Genomic DNA, 18,663 nt, shown 5'->3' on the forward strand with positions numbered 1-18,663 from the left:
GGCAGGGGCTGCGGGGGGAGCGGCGTCCCTCAGGCGGGCGGAGGGCAGCCCGCCGGGCGGGGCGGGCGCGGGGCCCTTCCTGAGTGGCGGGGCGGCGGGCGGCGGCGGCGGCAGTGCGGGGCGGTGCTGGGCCCGGGCGGAGGTGAGGGGCCGGCTTGGGGGGGCGGCGGAGGGGCCTGGGGGCTGCTGAGGTGTCAGGGAGGCGGCAGCGGGTGCTGGGGGGGGAGTCGGTCCGTCCGTCCGTCCGTCCGTCCGTCCCGGGTGGAGGAGGAGGAGGAGGAGGGGCGGCGGGTGGTGAGTTGCGGTGTTACGTGAGGGGCATGGCGGGGGTGGGGGGGTGCGTGCGGCCCCGTGAGTGTGTACCTGAGGGGGGGGTGGGTGGTGTCTGTGGGGTGAGAAGCGGGTGTGGAGCGGTGGGGGGGTGCAGCTTGTGTGCGCTGTGAGCACACGGGGTGGGTGTGGAGCCTGCGAGTGCGTGTTTCACGTTACCTGTGAAATGTAGTGTTTTCGCGTTACCTGTGAAATGTAGTGTTTTCGCGTTACCTGTAACGTGTGTTTCACGTTACCTGTGAAATGTAATGGTCTCACGTTACCCGTAACGTGCGTTTCACGTTGCCTGTGAAAGGTGCTGCGGTGTGTACGAGGGTCGGGGTGTTGTGTGGGGAGAGGGGAGGGGGAGCAGGGGCTGTTGTGGAAGCGGGGCGGGTGCTGCAGGCTCTGGAAGGAGCTTTGGCCGAGGAGATTGATTTGTGTGTGTGACTTGGGGTGCTGACCTCTGGAAATGTGGGGATAGTGCGTGTTGTGGGGGTGAGGCCAGTCAGGGCAGTGGGTTCGTTGCGGGGAGAGCGGCTGTGCAGTGCGCAAGGCATAGGTCTGGTTTGGGTACCGATTTTGTCAGCTGGGCAGGGAAGATTTGGGGAAAAGTCTCCATCAGGTGTGGAGAGGGAGCTCGGCACAGATGGGGGAAGAGCACTGTTGCAGAGAGGCGATGCAGAGAAAGATGCTGGAGAGGAGGTCTGTTTTCTAGACCTTTACCGACATGAGGAGTCTAGGTTTGGTTTGTGGGATGCCAGCGTAGCCGGAGCGGGCTGGGGAACGAGGAACGCTGCGTGGCGTGTCGCAGGTGCGGAGCTGTAGGGTGTGAGATGTAAATGTGGAAAGGGGTGGCTGGCAGCTTACGCTGGGTTTTGAGAAGCTGTAGGGAGCTGCAGTACCTGCGTGGGCTGGGCTTGGGACTGCAAGCATTTCTCTAACCCTCTAGGGAAAATGTGTGTATTTGGGAGAAAGAGTGCTCTTAGCTTGGACACTAGAAGTGTGACGGGATAAGGTGAACATTGCTGTGAAGCTTCCAAAGAGCTGGAGCTGCGGGGACTGTTTTTTGCCCTGGGCAATAAAAACTGCAGATGAGGATTTGTTTGTAGGGAAACCCTGGTTTGGAATGAGCTTTGGGAAAGCTACAGAGGAAGTTTTTGGGGTAGCGGATGCCATCTTGTTCTGCTTCCCATGGGGATATGCAACAGAAATTACTGAGGTTAGCATCAACGGTTAAAACGAGGGGTAGCAGCATGAAATTGCGCCAAGGAGAGTCACGCTGGCAGCGAGACTGGCTGGGCGCTGGGACAATTTTCCAGTGGGGAAGCGGTGGAACAGTTATTGGGAGGGGAATCGAAAACTGCGCTGGCTGCTGTGAGTATGGTGCTGGGTCACTGGGGAGATGAGTATTTATTTACAGGAACATTTGCAGGCCACAGTCATAAGCTACACTCCTCGTGTGTTCAAAAAGTGTAATAGGAAGTAATTCTCTGTGCTGCTGCCCTTGGAGCGTCTTGTGTTTCTTTGCTTTTTTGGCTCTGTGTGAAGCAGGCAGACCGCTTACCTTGAAATTGTTCCAAATAGACCAGATTGGACTAATATCAGTCTTTCTCCACCTCTCTAGGTATCAAAATGAGTTCCATGCTGACCCATGCCATCAGAAACCTCCCTGCTTCCTCAGCATGGGCTGCCAGGGTCTGTAAGTGTCTTTACATTTGTTAAAAGCTTGAATTGGTAGGTCATAAAGTTCTGGTTTAAGGGTTGGGTTTGGCGTGGATGCTTGTATCTGAGTCTCTGTTCCATTGTTATCCTAAAAAAGATGACAATGGGTTTCTTTAAATAACTAATTCCATTGTTGCCAGATTTGTCCCTTCCCACATCAGATGTGGGAATCTCATGTTAGCGGGTAATATGAACTGTGTCATTTTTATGAACAGAGTAAACTAAAAAATATCTTGGTTGTTCAGGTGCAGTTGTTGTACTATGACATTATCTTATTTTTTTAACAGTTCTTACGGAAACTAGAAATGTCTTTAACATTTCAGGTTTGACAGATGCTATTTTTTCGTTTCTTGTTTTTCAGTTGCTCGATCGCTCAGCTGCTCTTCACAGTTACAAGCCGCAGGTAAAGTGAGAACACCGGGAATCTCAGTGGGTCTGTGCTATCGAAGACTGTTTTTGAAGCCGCCTCCCTTTTCCAGAGTCTCATTCGACACAAATCTCAGAAACGCAGTGCAGACAGCTTTAGTCTGAGTGCCCCTCAAAAGCCACGAACAAGTAAAACTACAGTAAAACAATGCTGTTCGCAGCAGGGCCCTCTCAACCTCTGCATGCCCCTCGCTCCCAGCAGCTATGCCCAGTCCAGAGCTCACACCCCATCGTCACCTGATAGATTGCTATTTCTAGAATCTAAACAGAGAGGCTAAACTCGGGGTTTATAAGCTGTCCGGGTATAACCAGATCGTTTCCCCAGAGGGGAGGGGATTGTCCCTGACAAGGAGAAGCTTGTGGGATTAGCTGTGAAGTCCAGTGAGACCAGTAAGAGGCTCAGGTCTCGGTGGAGCTGCTGAGCACGCAGTTACGTGGGTTTTTAGCTGTGGCCCTTAGCGAGCAGTCGGGGTGATCGGGCGTTCTGGGATCATTGTGGGGGGTTGCTCAGGTGACTAATGGTTTCAGCTGCCTGGATTTTGGAAACCGGCCTAGGCAGCAGCTCCCCCTTGTCTCCTTGGCTTTGCGCAGAGAGCCTTAGATAACCCAAGAGCAGTGCTGGAGTTTCATACTGCTACTTGCATTTGAGCATGATTTTAGCTGGACTTAATCTGCTTTTACGTGTCTTTGTCCTTTTCCTGCTTGTAAAAGGAGCTGCCCCATGCTGCTGTATGTGCCCATTAAGATTTGCAGGCCTGACTGCATTAGGAAATTCTCATTGAACTCTTTGTTAATCATCATTCCAGAAGAGCTCTGACGGGCCTGCTGAACGATACCGTATCGTGACATGCTTTGTCTTGAACCTGAGGTGCTCAGACACCTTAGGGAGAAGTAGCAAGTTACCCACAGCAACTATATGCGCTCTTCTTGCTACTGCTTTCCTGTGGGAGTGAAAGTTAGTTGACTTCTTGAACTGTGTTTTGATTTACCTTGAATTATCTCACCTTTACTGTGCAGTAAGAGCACATACATAGGCAGTTACTGTGGAAGGTGGGTTGCTGTGTGCAGTCCTTGCTGCTCCCCAAGTGAGAGACCGTATGAGATCTTACTCAGGCTTTGAATTTGCTCTGCCTCGTTCATACTGGGAGCTGTGCAGCACTTTGAGAGGTGTCTCTTCCTGCAGCATTCTTGTCAGTGGTAAAAGAGACTGGGAGTTATGTGCCTTTGTTCTCAGCTGTACCATTGCCTCAGTGTAGCTATCGATGAATCTTTCTGCTGATGGGGGACGTGCTGAATTGTTAAACCATTTCTCACAGATCACATAATTAGCCAGACAGAGACAAGATTACAGCTCAGGTGTCCCACCTACTCTGCTTTTGACTTGTGCACCAAAAGAGAACAATTTCCCTAGTTTTCTAGTAGTTTTTACTGGGTCTTACTTTAAGTTTGCTGGTATTCTTGTTAACATCACTCCTCTCTCAGCAGTCCAGCCTAAGAGTAAGAAGACCTTAGCCAAAAGTGGTGTGAAGAACATTGTTGTGGTAGAAGGTGTCCGTATTCCATTTTTGCAGTCTGGCACCTCGTAAGTATGAAATAAGAAGAAAAAGCATGCTGACTTGGTTAATAGTAGAATCTTTCTGTGAAAAAAAGTTGGCTGGCTTGTTCATTTTCATGTAGTTATGCCTAAAAGTACTGAAGTGGCAATGAGTTAGGCTGCTACGGTTATTCTGGCTTACCTAATGAAAAAATGTGGTTTGAAGAAGATTGTCCATGTATATGAATTCTGAGAAGAATGAGGATTTATGCTGCACGCCTAGAGGAAGCTGTTGGTGAATCTGTAGCAGATAAAGCAACGAGTTTCACAAAACTAGCAGGACAGGTGCAGAGGGTCTGCTGTAGACTCTTCTTCCTAGACTCTTATGCCACCAAATTCACAGCTGAATTAGGACCAGACCTAACTCTTAGTTAGGATGGATAGGGGATTTCTTTATTCTGTTACTGCTGCTTCTCAGTGTTTTTAGTACAGCGGTTGTGTGCTGACCCATACACAGATGGTCTTCACAACCTGGGGTGTGAAATGTTTGATTATAAATGCAGTGGAGCATTCCTGATATGTCACCGGTTCTTTGCTGCTGATGCGCGCTTACAGTGAAGTAGACGTCTGTATTGGTTTCTGATACTCCTAAGTTTCTGCCTCTCTTCTTTAACTTCCAGGTATGCGGATCTTATGCCACATGACTTAGCAAGAGCAGCGTTGCAGTAAGTAAACTGAATACTAGAAGAGCCCAGAAAACTCTCTCTTGTTGAACTGCTGGGTTCCCAGTGTTGGTACAGTGGCTACAACAGCCAAGGCTCTAGCTTTGTCTCTGAACGATACGATCCAGGTGCTTCATTTTTCATGGTCCACCACCTTAGTTAGGTGGCTTAAGTAGTAGGGTTTATGATAGGCTTGCATTAAAGTGTATTGTTAAACAGAGATTGCATTGTTGTCCTGCTTGACAAATTTTAGTTAATTTGAATTCTGACTGTAGTTTTCTAAATACAGAGATCATAGCTGCTGTTAAGGTGTGCTTACAATTCATGGGAGAAACAATCTGGGCAATGCAGAGAAAACTAAGCGGCAACAAGACTAACAAGCTGTCATCTTGCCTGTCCCTTCCATTCTGCAGTGATTTGACAGAAGCTGTAGGCCATTAGCAGTGGGTTTGTTTTGTTGAGAGGCTGGGCAAAGCGCTGTTGAAAAGAGAGAAGGCTTTACCGGGGGGAAAGGAGATTTCAAGGCCCAAGGAAAGACCGTGAGGTTGGGTGTGTTCGTGCCAAATCTGAATGCTGTGTTTAGCCAAGGCAGGCTAATTTGGTTGACAGGCAGTGTGTTAGTCGTGTGTGAGGGCTGTGTCCTGGACGTTGAGAGGGTTTTAGTGTGCTGCGGAAGAGAAGTTGTTGACTGAGGTGCCTTTAGTTTCATTTTTATTTGGTGCTTTCTAGTGCACGAAACCACATTTGAATCCCAGAGGCCTTAAATCACTACCTGCAATGGGATTCGCTGTGGTGGCGTGTTTGTCAGGATGTCCTGGCAGATTATGGAATATGTTTTCTAATGAACTGTGAAAACGCACTGCTTATTTTCTGTGTGTCTTTATTGAAGTTTTACATGTTCCTCCACTGAAGGTGATTGGCTTTGTCATCTGTTAAGGCCCTCTTCCGTTAATTTTGATGTCAGAATACTCCAAATTGGGGAAGATACTAACAACCGTTTTGGGGTTGGGGTGGGGTATAGAGCAGTTGCTTTCATGAAATTATGTAATAATTTATAGTGATATTATCACCATGATTATTTGCAGTCCGTAGTCGATTACACTTTTCATTAAGTACTTATGCCCACAAGATTTCTTCTGAACTAGGGGCAGAAGACGGCCCTCAATAGCGGCTTCATTGTTGCCTTGTTCTCCAGCCAAGCTGGTGGAAAGAGGATGTTTGAGGACTGTGACAAGGTTATTGCTTACATGGTGCAAATTCTGTTTTGATCTTCTCCTTAGGGGGTTGCTGAACCGGACCAGTGTCCCAAGGGATGTTGTTGATTACATTGTTTATGGCACAGTTATCCAGGAGGTGAAAACAAGTAATGTTGCCAGAGAGGTGGGTTACGTGTGGCATTTCCCTTGTGCATCTGATTTCTGCAACTAGTATGAAGATGACAAGCACTTGCAAACAAAAAAAAATCCAGTATTATGGTTCATTTAAACGTGATTTGAGAGTATGAACTAGCTGTGCAGTATTGTCTGTCAAATAACTGTATGGGACTCTGCCTCCTGTTGAAATCTGCCATAGATCAAGTGCATTTTAATGCTGTGAAGCCTCTTCTTGATTCTTCCCTGAAAGAAGAATTGCTGATCGCTCAGCTCTAACTACCAGTTGGGCTCAAATGCGGGCTTGTCCGAAGTACTTGAGAGGACCAGAGCATGCTGTGATAGATTGCTCTGCTGTGGTATTTATTTATTTTAGTTGGCTGATCTGATGCAGCTTTGGAATGATGTGAAATGGAGTAGCTTAGCTGCCCTTTTTTCTGGCAGTCGGAAAACACAATTCACGTATTATACACAGAAAGAAGCTGGTCCACTGAAGTAATGTTACAGAGGCAGCATGTGATTTTTCTGGAACCTGGAGCCTCTGATGTTGTTCTCTGCAACTGGGCAAAACCATGACATAACCTGGGCTGGAAAGACTTAGGAGGTTATGAGGCTCTCCAGTTCCATCGGCAGTTTTAGCGTTGTATATGCAAATACTTGCTTTGGTCACCTGCCAGTCAGATGAGGCTGCGGTGTAATTTTAACTTGGGAACAACTGTTGAACTTTAAACTAGTTGGCCACGTCTCAACTAGGGAAGGTCTTGCTGCAAGCAGTTCTTCCGTGATGGGAGGCCGTGCTCTCAGCTGGGTCAAATGAGATGCTGCGTTCTGAACTGCAGGAATTGTTTTCTGTTCTGTGTAAAGCAAGTCACTGTGCCTTGTACCAAGGGGTCTAAATAATTCCTTTCACGTGCCGCCTTTGCAAATAAGATGAAGCAAAGATGATGTCAAGTAGTTGGAAGCTCTTTTGAAATTGTGAGGTGTGTGATTACTTTGTCCCTTTATTAATGGGGGGCCAGTGACTGCATAACGTGACTGAGAGCCCTGGCAGCTGGGCTGCTGCCGTCTCCTCCTGTTCCCAGAGTCCGGGGAGGGGGAAGAGCTGCTGCAGTAATTGGCTGAATGCAAACTCGATGTACATGTTTTCAGCTTAGTCTGCAAAGGGGTGTTTCTGGGCAGAAGGTCTGACCCTGTGGAGCAAAAGGCAGAGGTTTTACCAGTCATTCTTTGTTGCTCATAGGCTGCACTGGGAGCAGGTTTCTCTGACAAAACTCCAGCCCATACAGTCACCATGGCTTGCATTTCTTCAAACCAGGCTATGACCACAGGTATGTTGGCTGGAAGAACAAGCTGTGGGTTTGAGAAGGAGCTTAGCAGCTCCTCCATGTCCCTCATCTAACTCGCACTGCTTAGTGAATATAAGTAAGCATCTGAAGAAATTCATGAGTGGAAGGAAAGTTTTCAAACCAACAAAATATAATGTGAATAGAGCGTCTGCTTGTAGACCTGCCAGCAGCTGGATGCCCTTTGCATTCAGCGATAGTCTCTGCTCAGTGTCCTTGTTAGCTTGGGAGGTAAAGACTACATCACCATAAGGAAGTTGTTGCCTTTCAGGCTACTTTCATCTTTGTCTTAGCCTAAACAGAGCAAAAAAATTGAGACCCAGTTACTGTCCTGAATCACTGGGGATATTCTTCTCCCAACTGCTGTGTGTGACCAAGAGAAGTGGAAGCAAAGTTACAAAACTAGTGTGATTCAGAGAATGTCTGTTCAACCTGCTCAGTCTCTGTTAAGCACGTGTTGTATAACTTGGCCAAAGCCAGAGGCTGGAGAAGGAAATAAAATGTAGTAGCATCCGAGGCACTAATGGGGCAAGTGTCACTTCTCCCCACAGCTCTCACGGGAAACTCTGTCTCGTTCTGCAGGCGTGGGTATGATTGCAGCTGGACAGTGTGATGTCGTCGTAGCGGGGGGTGTGGAGTTAATGTCAGACGTTCCCATTCGTCACAGTAGGAAGATGAGGAAGACTATGCTCACTCTTAACCGAGCCAAGACCTTGGGCCAAAAGCTCTCCCTGATTTCCAAAATTCGCCCTGACTACTTTGCTCCTGAGGTAATTTTTTTTCAGGCATTTAGATATTTAAGCTAAACTGTTGTGTAAAACAAGTTGGCTTAGGTAATTTTTTTAGCCTCAATGGAGAGGATTTAAAAAGGGTAAGGTGGCTGCCGGTGGCTCACCTTTATCGGATCTTTGTCCTGTGCTTTAGGCTAAAACTGCAGTTGATTAATGCATCTCATAGCATTCGCGACTCTCTGCTTTGTGTTCTTACATGTTGGTCTTCAGTAAACCTAACCTATTGCAAAACCTCCCTCTCCTTCTGCAACTCCTAGACAAACTCTGCTGGAGACTACAAAAGCAGAAGCTTCTTCCCATAAATATAAAACTTATGCAGGGGTCCTAAAGGGTCAGAAGAATTTGTTTCCTATGTAATAGAAGGAACATGCTTAATATCAGAGGGGAATATCCTCAGTGTATTAATAGAATTGCTGTTTGATTAATGCATCTTAAATGCGCCTTATGATTACTGCTCCTGGCCACATCCTGCCAGGTGCTGAATGCGTTCAGCTCCCATGTTTGGGCCCCAATGAGAATCGGCAGTCTGCTGGTTAATGTCAGGAGTCTGCTGTGGAGGAAGCCACCCTTCTCTGTCTTGGAGGTCATGAGAGAGGTGAATTACGGGTGGTGGAGGTGGAGATGGGAAGGAAAAGCACTTCCCTCCTTACCACCACCGAGCTCTTCGCAAGAAAACTGCGTGCATCTGTGCTGCTGGCTGCCGCTAGCGTGAGTGTGGCGAAGCACAGTGTACATACAGCAGAGATGAGATCCAAAGTCTAAATAAGATATGAAAATTGCAGACTTAAAAGCATGCAGGGATTTCCTGTGTGCTGCTGGCAGAATAAAAGCTAAGCTGAACTCACTTGCTGTCTCTGGTTTTGCTTGAGGAGGTATTTGACAAGGAGTTTTAAGGTCCCAGGACGTGTTCCACCTTGGCCCAAAAAGTCCTGTCACCCCTCAGAGGGGAGTCCTTATTAAATGGACAAGGCAGCTGCTTTCTCTGCATGTGCAAATCCAATGCAGTTCTTGAACCTCTGAGTAAGCAGCAGCCTGGATCTCACTTTTATCCATTTTTTTTTCTAAAATCTTTGATGTTCCTCAAATACGTTTGACCAAGTCACTTCTGATATGGTTACCATGTGTTAATTGCATAGCTCTAATATTAACTGCTCTACTTAATAAACGGAAGGGCCTCACTGCCTGACTGTGCAGGGCTTAACCAACTTCTGAGCTTTGTGTAACTGCCCGGGGAGAGGGGTTTACGTGTGCTGACTTGATTGTTCTGTTTTGTAGCTCCCAGCTGTGGCAGAGTTTTCCACCAGCGAGACTATGGGGCACTCTGCCGATCGTTTGGCTGCTGCCTTTGCCGTTTCCCGTTTGGAGCAAGATGAGTATGCCCTCCGTTCACACACGCTAGCCAAGAAAGCCCAGGACGGAGGCTTGCTACTTGATGTGGTGCCCTTCAAAGTTCCAGGTAAAAGCGCACATTTCATTGCTAGCATGTACTAGTTCGATAAAGAAATATTTTATTTAGAAAAGCAGGGGAAATACTGGGGTTGGATTCATCATGTTTTGTGTATCTGATATGGATTTTAACTCATTGATGTGCTGTCTGTTTCTCCCTGGAAAACTATGGACACAGGAGCATGTTTCTAAACATGCATATCTAAATATATAAACGTATCCTTGCATATCTAAATTTTGTCATACGCACCTCATATCTGTGCTAATGTGATGATGCAGCAAGGAAGATCAGAACGGTTGGACCAAGAATCCCCCTGCTCTTTGTCAGGCAAGAGAAATGCCATTTTTATACCTCAAGCTATGAACAACAGATAGAAAGCCCAATAAAATCCCGGTCTAATGAATCAGGTGCTGGATAGGAAGAGCTGAAATGTGGTCCGCTTGGCCGACTCCAGCTCACGAGGCCTCACAGTTATTGCTCAGATATGAAACAGTTTGGGGAGAAACTTTAAGCTGTCCTTTCTGTGGCCTGATTTCCACCCTCATCCTCTCTCAGCCAGTGGGCACGCTTTGGGGTAGCTATTAATTTTGGGGACTTTAGTCTGTAGTTAGTTTCCTAGAGAGACCTTACTTTTATAGATCCACAGTTACATATAGTCTTTATACTAAAACTCGTACTTTTTGTTAACTGGCTTATTTAAGGAGTCAGTACAGTTGAAGATACGTATATTTAGTTCTTCCCAGTGCTCTTACTTCCTCAAAACTTGGCACATCAGTGTGTACCGATTTAGGCTCAGTTGTCCAATTTAGGCTTTATAATCTGAATTTAAATTCTTTTATTCACTGGGTTTTCCATGTGGTAGTTTTTTCTTACAGTAAATAGACTGCAGTGCTTTATTTTTGCAGTCTTCAGAGAGAAAGTAATGTAGCTTCTATTTTTAAGTGCTGTTTTTTTAGCCATGTTAAATATCCCGATGCCATGAATGGATTTTCCCCTTTTTTTTTTTTTCTCCCACTTGTCATAAAAAGCACAGTTTTCTGAGTTTTTTTTTTCCCCTGGACTCCTGATATGCAAATTCACGTATGTTGCTGACTTTCTTAGTTTAAATATGCTTTTTTCATCAACAGGCAAAGATACGGTTACCAAAGATAATGGGATCCGTCCTTCCTCAATGGAGCAGATGGGCAAGCTGAAGCCGGCTTTTGTCAAGCCGTACGGAACTGTCACAGCTGCCAACTCCTCCTTCCTGGTAATGCGTGCTCCCATCACTCTCTGAGCCAGAGGGGAAACCGTCCGGTTTACTCTCTGCCTCCCATAGGCATGTAGATCAAGCTGGTATAATCTGTGGGAATGAGTTGTCTCCTTTGTAGTATCACCTGCATTTGGATTTTTCAAGGGTAACTTTGAGCTGTATTATAATCTGGTGAATTTGGGTACTGGATTGTTTCATTTTAAAATCAGTAACTAAACCCCTGAGGTTTTGGTCTTTCTTACCTGTTTGCTTTTCTTAGCTGCCTTGTGAGGGTTGGTCATTCAAAGGCACGTGTAGAAATTCTGTCCCAGGGTGGGATTGATCACATTGTAAGTCTGGAAGTTAGTAGTTTTAGTCTAAACTTGTCACTTTAAGGTTTGCCCTGTAATCCAGAGAGGGGAAGGAGCAATTTCTCTAGCACATCCATGATGAGCTCTCTTCTGCATATGCTCCTTTTAAGGAAGCTTTTTTAGATGCTGCAGTCTAAGGTAGTTGTGTAAATTCGGTGAGGTGTATCTGAGCCCCAGTTCCTGAGACTCCATAGAAGGTGATTGCCACTGAAAGCCTCCCGCAGAGGGCTCGAGGTGACTGTCTTGTTCCTGCACGCAGCCCTGACAGGTTCTTATGTGTTTAAAAGGCTGTTCCACAGTTTGTGATGAGCACTTCAAAGGCAGCAAGTAACTACGGCTGAGGCTCTTTTCAGCAGCAATGCTATTTACTCCTTAGCATTCTTGGGGACTTAAAAAGCCTGATAGTGCCACAGCCTTGGTGCTAGAACAGCTGAAACACTGTTGGTGCGCTCTGTGCCACAGGTCCGTAGGCCAGCTTAGGCTCTTACCCCAGAAACGAGCAGCCACGTAACAAAGCTATGATGTCCATTGTGGCAACGTGCTGAGCCTGTGACTTGTGTCATCCCAGAATTATACTCTGGTTTTGGGATGGAGCTGAGCGGACAGGCGAGTGTTTGGGGTAAGCAGCTTGTCCTCAGGACTGGCAGGGCAGTTAGGCACCTCTGTCCTGTTTGAAACCAGGGGGGAGTTGTGGGTCTGGACTGTCAGGAAGTGCTTCAGCAGTGTGTGCGCTACCATCGCTCGGAGGTCGTCCATCCACCAGCTCAATCACGCAGACTTGTTGTCTGTCCCATATCATAGGGGGATGTCCTGGAAGCTCTGGTTATATTCGGGTCCTCTCTTGCCAGCTGCTTTGTGGGAGGGCTGTCAGGCTCGTGTTGCGCGCAGGGTGTGCTTGCTCTGCAGGCAGTGACCTCACTGGGTTTGTCTGCCCGTTTCAGACGGATGGGGCTTCGGCAATTCTGCTCATGTCTGAGGAGAAGGCTCTGGCAATGGGATACAAACCAAAGGCCTACCTAAGGTAAAAAGGGACTGCTCTACGTGGCCCCTGAAGTCTGCTTCGCTTCCTTCTTCTCCTCTTTCTATTACTAACAACATTTCTCCTGTGCAGGGACTTTGTGTACGTGTCCCAGGATCCAAAGGACCAACTGCTACTGGGGTAGGTGGCAATGATCAAGAGCATCCCCTGACAGTCCGTACTAGCACCACAGCCTTGACTTGTCATTACATGTTTGTTTTTTGGGAAGTATCTCATGAGATACTACATCTCTTCAGGCCTTCTCGCAAAGGTGCGAGAGCCGGTGGGCGAGGTGTGTCTCAGCAGGGGCAGGTGGCTAATGTGGGGGAGCAGCAGTGGCAGAAATTCACCTTGATTTGCTGGGGGGCATCTCGGCGTGTTGGTAGTAGCAGTAGTTACCTGGGGTTGTGTTTCAGTTGGAGTGGGACAGGCAGGGAGCTGTGCCACGCACCCCAGAGAGAAGGAATGTAACATGGGTTGCTGTGGAAAAGGGACAATGATGTGAGGAAACATATTCATGCAAGACTTCTGTTTCTTAACTCTTCTTCAGTCCAACATACGCTACTCCCAAAGTGCTAGAGAAGGCTGGTCTAACCATGGCTGATATCGATGTGTTTGAATTCCATGAAGCTTTTGCTGTAAGTACTCTGAACGCTAAGGATGCCTCTAACTGTAAAATGCCATTCAGTAGACGTCTGTCTTCGTCTTGGTGAAAGCTCTTGTGAAGACCTTCACTAAATGTAGATAGGTGTAATTCTACAGTTATGTCTAAACAAAAGTACTGTATATATTTTAAATATATAACATTTTTACACTGACAGGTTCCATGCTAAGAGTAGCTTATGTTGCTTGAAGTCACCAAAGGAATACAGATTCTTCTAAAACAATACTCTCAAACAATACTCTCAAACAATACTCTCAAACAATACTCTCAAACAATACAAAAAAAACCCAACAACCCAAACTTACTTCCCCAAGACCCTTGTGTGGAAGAAACCGCTTCTGCACATCATCTGCTAATTGGGCTGGGGATATGTGTTACTGGGGCAAGGTGGCCTCTTATTGGACAGCGTCTTTTTCTAGCTGCAGTTGAGCTAACATTGGTTAACAGGGCTGATCCTGTAAAATGCTTTTTTCAGCTGGCTGCATTAGTTCTGTGGCTGTAGCTAGTCTCAAGATATCTCCTGTTTGCTAGCACTGTCCATAGGCTTTTCTCGAAGTCTGCCGTTATCCTTGTTAACATTGCCCTCCCCTCCTTTTCAGGGGCAGATACTGGCGAACCTGAAAGCGATGGATTCGGACTGGTTTGCACAAAACTACATGGGCAGAAAGTCAAAGGTAAGACACAGTTGGGATGCTTTTCTCTTTAATTTAGTTTAACTTCAGGATTGATTGAATTCCACGTTGCAGGGCTCTTGTTATGTTCTGTGAGGAGAAGCCATGTTTCTTGAACTCTGGGTTAGCAAATCCCAATTTGAGCCGTTTCTCTGGGAATGATGGCATTCCCGTTGTCAGCAGGAGGTGGAGATCTAGAGCCATAACAGTAATTGTTGGAGAGGAGGGAATTAAAAACAGTGGGAGAGGCTCGGTCCTTCTGCCTGCCTTCTCACAGCTCGGGGTGTACCTGTCTGGCTGCAGGGGAAGCAGTAAAGCCTTTTCTGCTGTCGGCAGGCTCTTGTACGTGCCAAAGAACGCTTCACAGCGGTCCAGGCTGCCCACGTCGGGCTGGTGGTGTGGTCAGGCCAGGCTCCTTCCAGACAGGTGACTGTGTCCCTCTGTGTGTTCTGCAGGTCGGAGCCCCTCCTCTGGAAAAGTTCAACAACTGGGGCGGCTCCCTCTCGCTGGGACATCCTTTCGGTGCCACTGGCTGCCGTCTAGTAATTACTGCTGCCCATAGATTGAAGAAGGAGGGAGGCCAATACGGCCTGGTTGCTGCCTGTGCTGCAGGAGGGCAGGTAACGATGCCGGCACTCCGGCAGTAATTACATTTCTCCTCCTGTTGGTACTGTGAAATCCTGTCCAGTTACACCAGCTCTGGGGGCACCTCTGAAGTCCTGTGGCACTGGGTGTTCGTAACGCCCTCCAGCTCGTCTGGCTGCCTCCTTATCGCAGCTCAGTTCAGTCAGCTGCCTCCGCCTCCTCCGCTTTGGAGACTCCAGCCCATCTCGGAATCGTCCCTGGGCAATGGCGACCGCAGCCCGTCGCTTCCCCTACGGTAGAAAAGGGAAGGAGAGATTTCTGCCGTGTTCTAGGGGTTTCGTTTGGTGACTCTCAAAGATTTCCCAAATTGTGGTTTGTGAGCATCATTCTTCTCATCTTGGGAAGAAAGATCTTTACAAGAAAAATGGGGGTGAGACTCTTCCTACAACCCTTGAGGCTGTGGGTGGGAGCCCTGGTTCGGGTCGCAGTGACTGGTGGCAGTTCTGCAGGGACCTAGCACAGCTGAGGGCGCTGGTCCCGACGTTGCCCCCACCCCAAATTCCTAGTTTGGCCCTCAGGAGGGCCTGATGTGTTGGTCAGGATGGACTCTGCTGCCTTGGCCAGCCTGGAGCACATCTGAGCTGTCCTGAAGCCATCAACCCACTGTCTGCAGAATCCTCTTTGTGCATTGGCTCTGGATTTTCATCTCCCTTTTATTTTAAGACAGTCAGGAGATGGGCATCTCCTGAATTAAATGCGTGCGTGTCTAATAATGAGTCCTTTCGGTGACCGTTCTCTCTCTCCTTCCAGGGGCACGCGATGATAGTGGAGCTCTACCCTCAGTAACGGGACGAGGGACTGCTGAGGGGATATTCGTACATCCTGTGCCTGGCAATGCCATTTCAATGCACTAATAAAAACATACCTACAATCCTTCTCGGAAAGGATTTTTGGTGGCCTTTGTAAATACCTTTTAGCTACTCAGCTGGTAATTTTCAAGTAATGAACGCGGTCTAGGAAATATTCCACTTCCGGGAAATAAACGTTAATGTGGCTCTTAGTCTCTCCAGGGTCCTTGACAGTAGAAATCAGACGGGTTACTCTTCACAAAGCGAGATTTCTCCCTCAGGAGGACAAGAATGATTCCAAAGCTGTGTACAGAGAATGAAGTTTGGAGATAAGGAGAACGTAAAGTACTGGAGGTCGGTGGGCTGAGGCGGGAGTTCATCGGGCTTTGTAGGGAGCAACAACCATGTTCAGAAATGGGCTCAAACGGAGTTGGCTGACCTGGTTTGTGAGGAGGAATTTTGCTGCACAATGTCCAAACAGCATTAGAATTAGTGAATTGCTTCTGACAAATGAGCATCACTGATGTTAGCCACAATAAATCAGGGGGAAAAAAAAAAATAGTCTGGCTTTTTTCTTTCCCTTCCCTTGCCTGAAACGTGTTGGGGACAGTTTCTGTGGTGTTTGTTGTGGGGGCTGTGTGCTCTGAGGTGGCACCAGGTGTCTGCTTTCTGAAGTGGGAGACAGCTGCTCTGGAACCTGCCCAGGACCACCTTGAGCTCCAGAGCCCCGATGAACCATCCGAATACAGGCTTTTGAGGCTGTTCTGGTAACTCCGGCTTCTCTGTGGCACCTTGATTACATGCTTTCAGCATCTGGCGTTTTGAAGATTCAGAAATGGGGGCAGTGTCATGCTTATGCAGAATCAAGTCGTCGATGAACTTCGGGTCTACGGACTTGCGGCCTTTCTCCCAAGGTTTTGGGAAGATGAGACGGTTGTTCTTGCCCTGGTGGTTAATGGTCTGGGTTGTTTTCTTCACTCCTCTCTGTGGTTTTGTTACGCTGAGGATGGCCAGTGTTACTTGCCAGGGAATTCTTCAAAAACAACCTGCAAAAACCTTCGAGTCCTTTGTGTGAAAGAACCAGCTTCCGCCACCCACCAGCTGCTGTACAGCCGGTGGCCGGGGAGGCACGCCTGAGATAAGGGATGGGTGGGACGGCGGGTGGCTCTTGTTTATTCCTGGCTGGAAATCTTGTGCGGCGCCGCTACTCCGCAGTGATGGGAACGTGGCGCAGGGAGGTGGCTGTGGGCGCAAGCAGGAACCGCCTGGGTGAGGGGAGAAGGAGCCTGTTTGATTTTGTGTGCAAACGCCCCTTGCATTTCCTGCTCAAACAGACGTGGGAGCGTGCTCGGTGTCCGGCTTCCCAGCAGATGGAAGTCCTGGAGAGCTCGGCAAACTTTTAAGTGGCACCACTGCAATTCCCATTGTTCCCATGTGTGCGAGAGCCTGTTCCCACGTAGCACCACCACCAAAACCGTGTAGCTGCTTGCTTTGTCCATCAGGCTAAGCCCGCTTGTCCTGCCTGTGTGGGCACGGACTGTTCTGCAGCGATGGATGGATGGTGGGGGGCACACGCACCCCCTCTGCATGCCTGGGGGGGCTGTTGTGGTTGTGCTGGGGGAAAAGCTGTGGATGGGGCTTGCTGCAGGGACCGGAGGGAGCTGAAGCACGTACCCTGCTCCGTGTTTGGGGCTGGGCAGGTGCTGTTTGTCCAGGAGGTGAGCTGATACGGTGGGAAATACCTCCGCGGCTCAAGTGCAAGCATGTTGCCGGTGTCCTGGGACAGCCCTTGCAGCCGCGTGGCCCTGTTGGACCATTCTGGCCTGCCTGTTCCATGGTGGATCATTTTCACAGTTATTGGCGGGATTTAATTCCCCCCCCAGGGTCTCAGGGGACAGAGCAGCGCCGTGGGCTGTTGCAGGCGGTGGCTGGGTCTCTACATGCTCGGCGGGGCAGGGCCACAGCCCTTCGGGATGTGACTCATCCTTGAGGCTCATCCTGCTCCTCCCGCCTGCTCTGCCTGTGTCTTTCCCATGTCCCTGCCACCCGCCGGGACCCTCGCTGCCACTGTCGTTGTCGTAGGCAAAGCTGCTCCGGTGTGACCCGTGCCGGCCTGTGCGGAGAAGGTGCTCGGGGCAAACAGGGCGGGCTGGCTGCAGCGAACTGGAAGGGGAGATGGAGGAGCCTTTGCAGAGCTCCTTCACTGGCTCTCGGTACGGATGGAGCCCGGCTCTGCTCTCCTCCGACCTGGCCTGGGTCTGGCCCTTGGCTCCCCGAGACGGCCAGGAGTCCCCTCGCAGCCTGGCTGTGCCGTTTGCCGGGGGAGGCCGGGCTGTTGGGGCGTGCACGGGGCTGTGCCCGCAGAGGCAAGGCCGGGGCAAAGGTTTCTTTTGCTCTCCCGGTGTTCGGCACCGACCCGAGGTGGAGGTGCGAGGCGGAGGGCGGTGAGGAGGGGAGGTCAGGCTGGGGAAAGGGTCCTGCCTGGGCTGGGGGAGCTGTGCTGTGCCGCTGTCCCCCCCCGGGCCCATGGAGGCAGCAGGCACGGGCGAGCTGGGGCTGATCTCACCTCCTGGGTGTGCCGGGCTCTGTGCGCCCACGTGGTGGGACGGGCAGCGGGGCCTCGCTGTGCACCCTGGCTTGGTGCCCCGGTGAGCAGCCCTCTTCTGCTGGGGGGGCCAGGGAGTGCAGACCAGGTGGCTTTGGGGAGGGCGAACACCCCAACCTGCATCCCCCTGGGCAGGCAGCGGCGGGCGGGGACCATGGGATGGGGTGCTTTGTCATGGTGGGGGGCTGGGGGCGTTATTTGGCTGGCAGGACATGGGGAGCTGGTCTGGGGGCAAGCCGCAGGACCTCTGGCTGATGAAGCCCCGTTTGCAGGGAGCCAGAGCTGCCCCTGTGCCCTGCATGGACACCCGGGTGCAGGATGGGGCTGAGGCACCGCCGGAGGGATGCCCAACGGCCGAGGTGAGTGTGGGCAGGGGCTCGGGAGCTGGAGACACCCCACAGATAACTGGGGCTGGGCCCTGGGGGCTGGAGGACCCCCATGGGTGGAGGATGGGGAAGTGGGTGCAGCCACCAGCATCAGCGTGGGGATGGGACCGAGGGTCACGTTCAGGCTGGGTAGGGGGGACTGTGGCGTGGAGGAGCCAGCTTGACCCTATAGCTTCCATGGGGCTGGAGGGACAGGCTGGGGGACGAGGGGACATCCCAGCTCACCCTTCTCCTCCCGGCACAGGTGTCGGAGGGGGCCCGGTGGGAGCAGCGCCCGGTGGGGCAGTGGACGGTGGCGGAGGTGGGGGCCTGGCTGGCTGCGCGGAGCGGGGCCGGGGAGCTGGCGGAGCTGGCACACGAGCACGCCGTCTCGGGCCGGGCCCTGCTGCGGCTGACGGAGGGGACCCTGCGGCACATGGGGGTGACCCCGCGGAGCCGGCGCCGGGAGCTGCTGCGGGAGCTGCTGCGGCTGCGGCTGCAGCAGGAGCTCGAGGAGCTGCTGAGCACCATTGGGGGTGAGCATCCCCCACGGCGGGGCCGTGGGTTGAGAGTGGGTACCAGCTGTGGTGATGCTGGGGGGTGCGTGGGCTGGTTCCCCCAGGTGGTCACCATCACCT

General features: G+C 50.2%; 1 protein-coding gene across 2 annotated transcripts; it reads left to right on the forward strand.

Moving 5' to 3' along the window:
• Window positions 1–82: 82 nt before the first annotated feature.
• Window positions 83–15,143, forward strand: HADHB (hydroxyacyl-CoA dehydrogenase trifunctional multienzyme complex subunit beta). Of its 2 annotated transcripts, none has more exons than XM_072858142.1 (16): window positions 83–142; window positions 1,937–2,011; window positions 2,396–2,437; window positions 3,943–4,042; window positions 4,675–4,719; window positions 5,997–6,096; window positions 7,327–7,414; window positions 8,012–8,199; window positions 9,496–9,676; window positions 10,795–10,916; window positions 12,211–12,290; window positions 12,381–12,428; window positions 12,838–12,925; window positions 13,551–13,625; window positions 14,078–14,242; window positions 15,018–15,143. In XM_072858142.1, the coding sequence occupies exons 2-16, from the start codon at window positions 1,945–1,947 to the stop codon at window positions 15,051–15,053; spliced, it is 1,425 nt and encodes a 474-aa protein (XP_072714243.1). In that variant the 5' UTR covers window positions 83–142; window positions 1,937–1,944; the 3' UTR covers window positions 15,054–15,143. The 2 variants fall into 2 exon arrangements, with proteins under 2 accessions (XP_072714243.1, XP_072714244.1); XM_072858143.1 differs by having other exon boundaries at window positions 3,946–4,042.
• Window positions 15,144–18,663: the final 3,520 nt, after the last annotated feature.

The sequence above is a fragment of the Ciconia boyciana genome, chromosome 3, assembly GCF_034638445.1.
Source record: "Ciconia boyciana chromosome 3, ASM3463844v1, whole genome shotgun sequence".
In the NCBI taxonomy this organism is placed as follows: Eukaryota; Metazoa; Chordata; class Aves; order Ciconiiformes; family Ciconiidae; genus Ciconia; species Ciconia boyciana.

Bases quoted from the DNA above. Each gene is read 5' to 3' on its own strand.
- HADHB (XM_072858142.1), top strand. From the start codon at position 1,945: ATGAGTTCCATGCTGACCCATGCCATCAGAAACCTCCCTGCTTCCTCA. The intron at 7,415-8,011 runs GTATGTTGGCTG...CTCGTTCTGCAG, and splicing joins AAACCAGGCTATGACCACAG to GCGTGGGTATGATTGCAGCT. The intron at 12,291-12,380 runs GTAAAAAGGGAC...TCTCCTGTGCAG, and splicing joins AAACCAAAGGCCTACCTAAG to GGACTTTGTGTACGTGTCCC.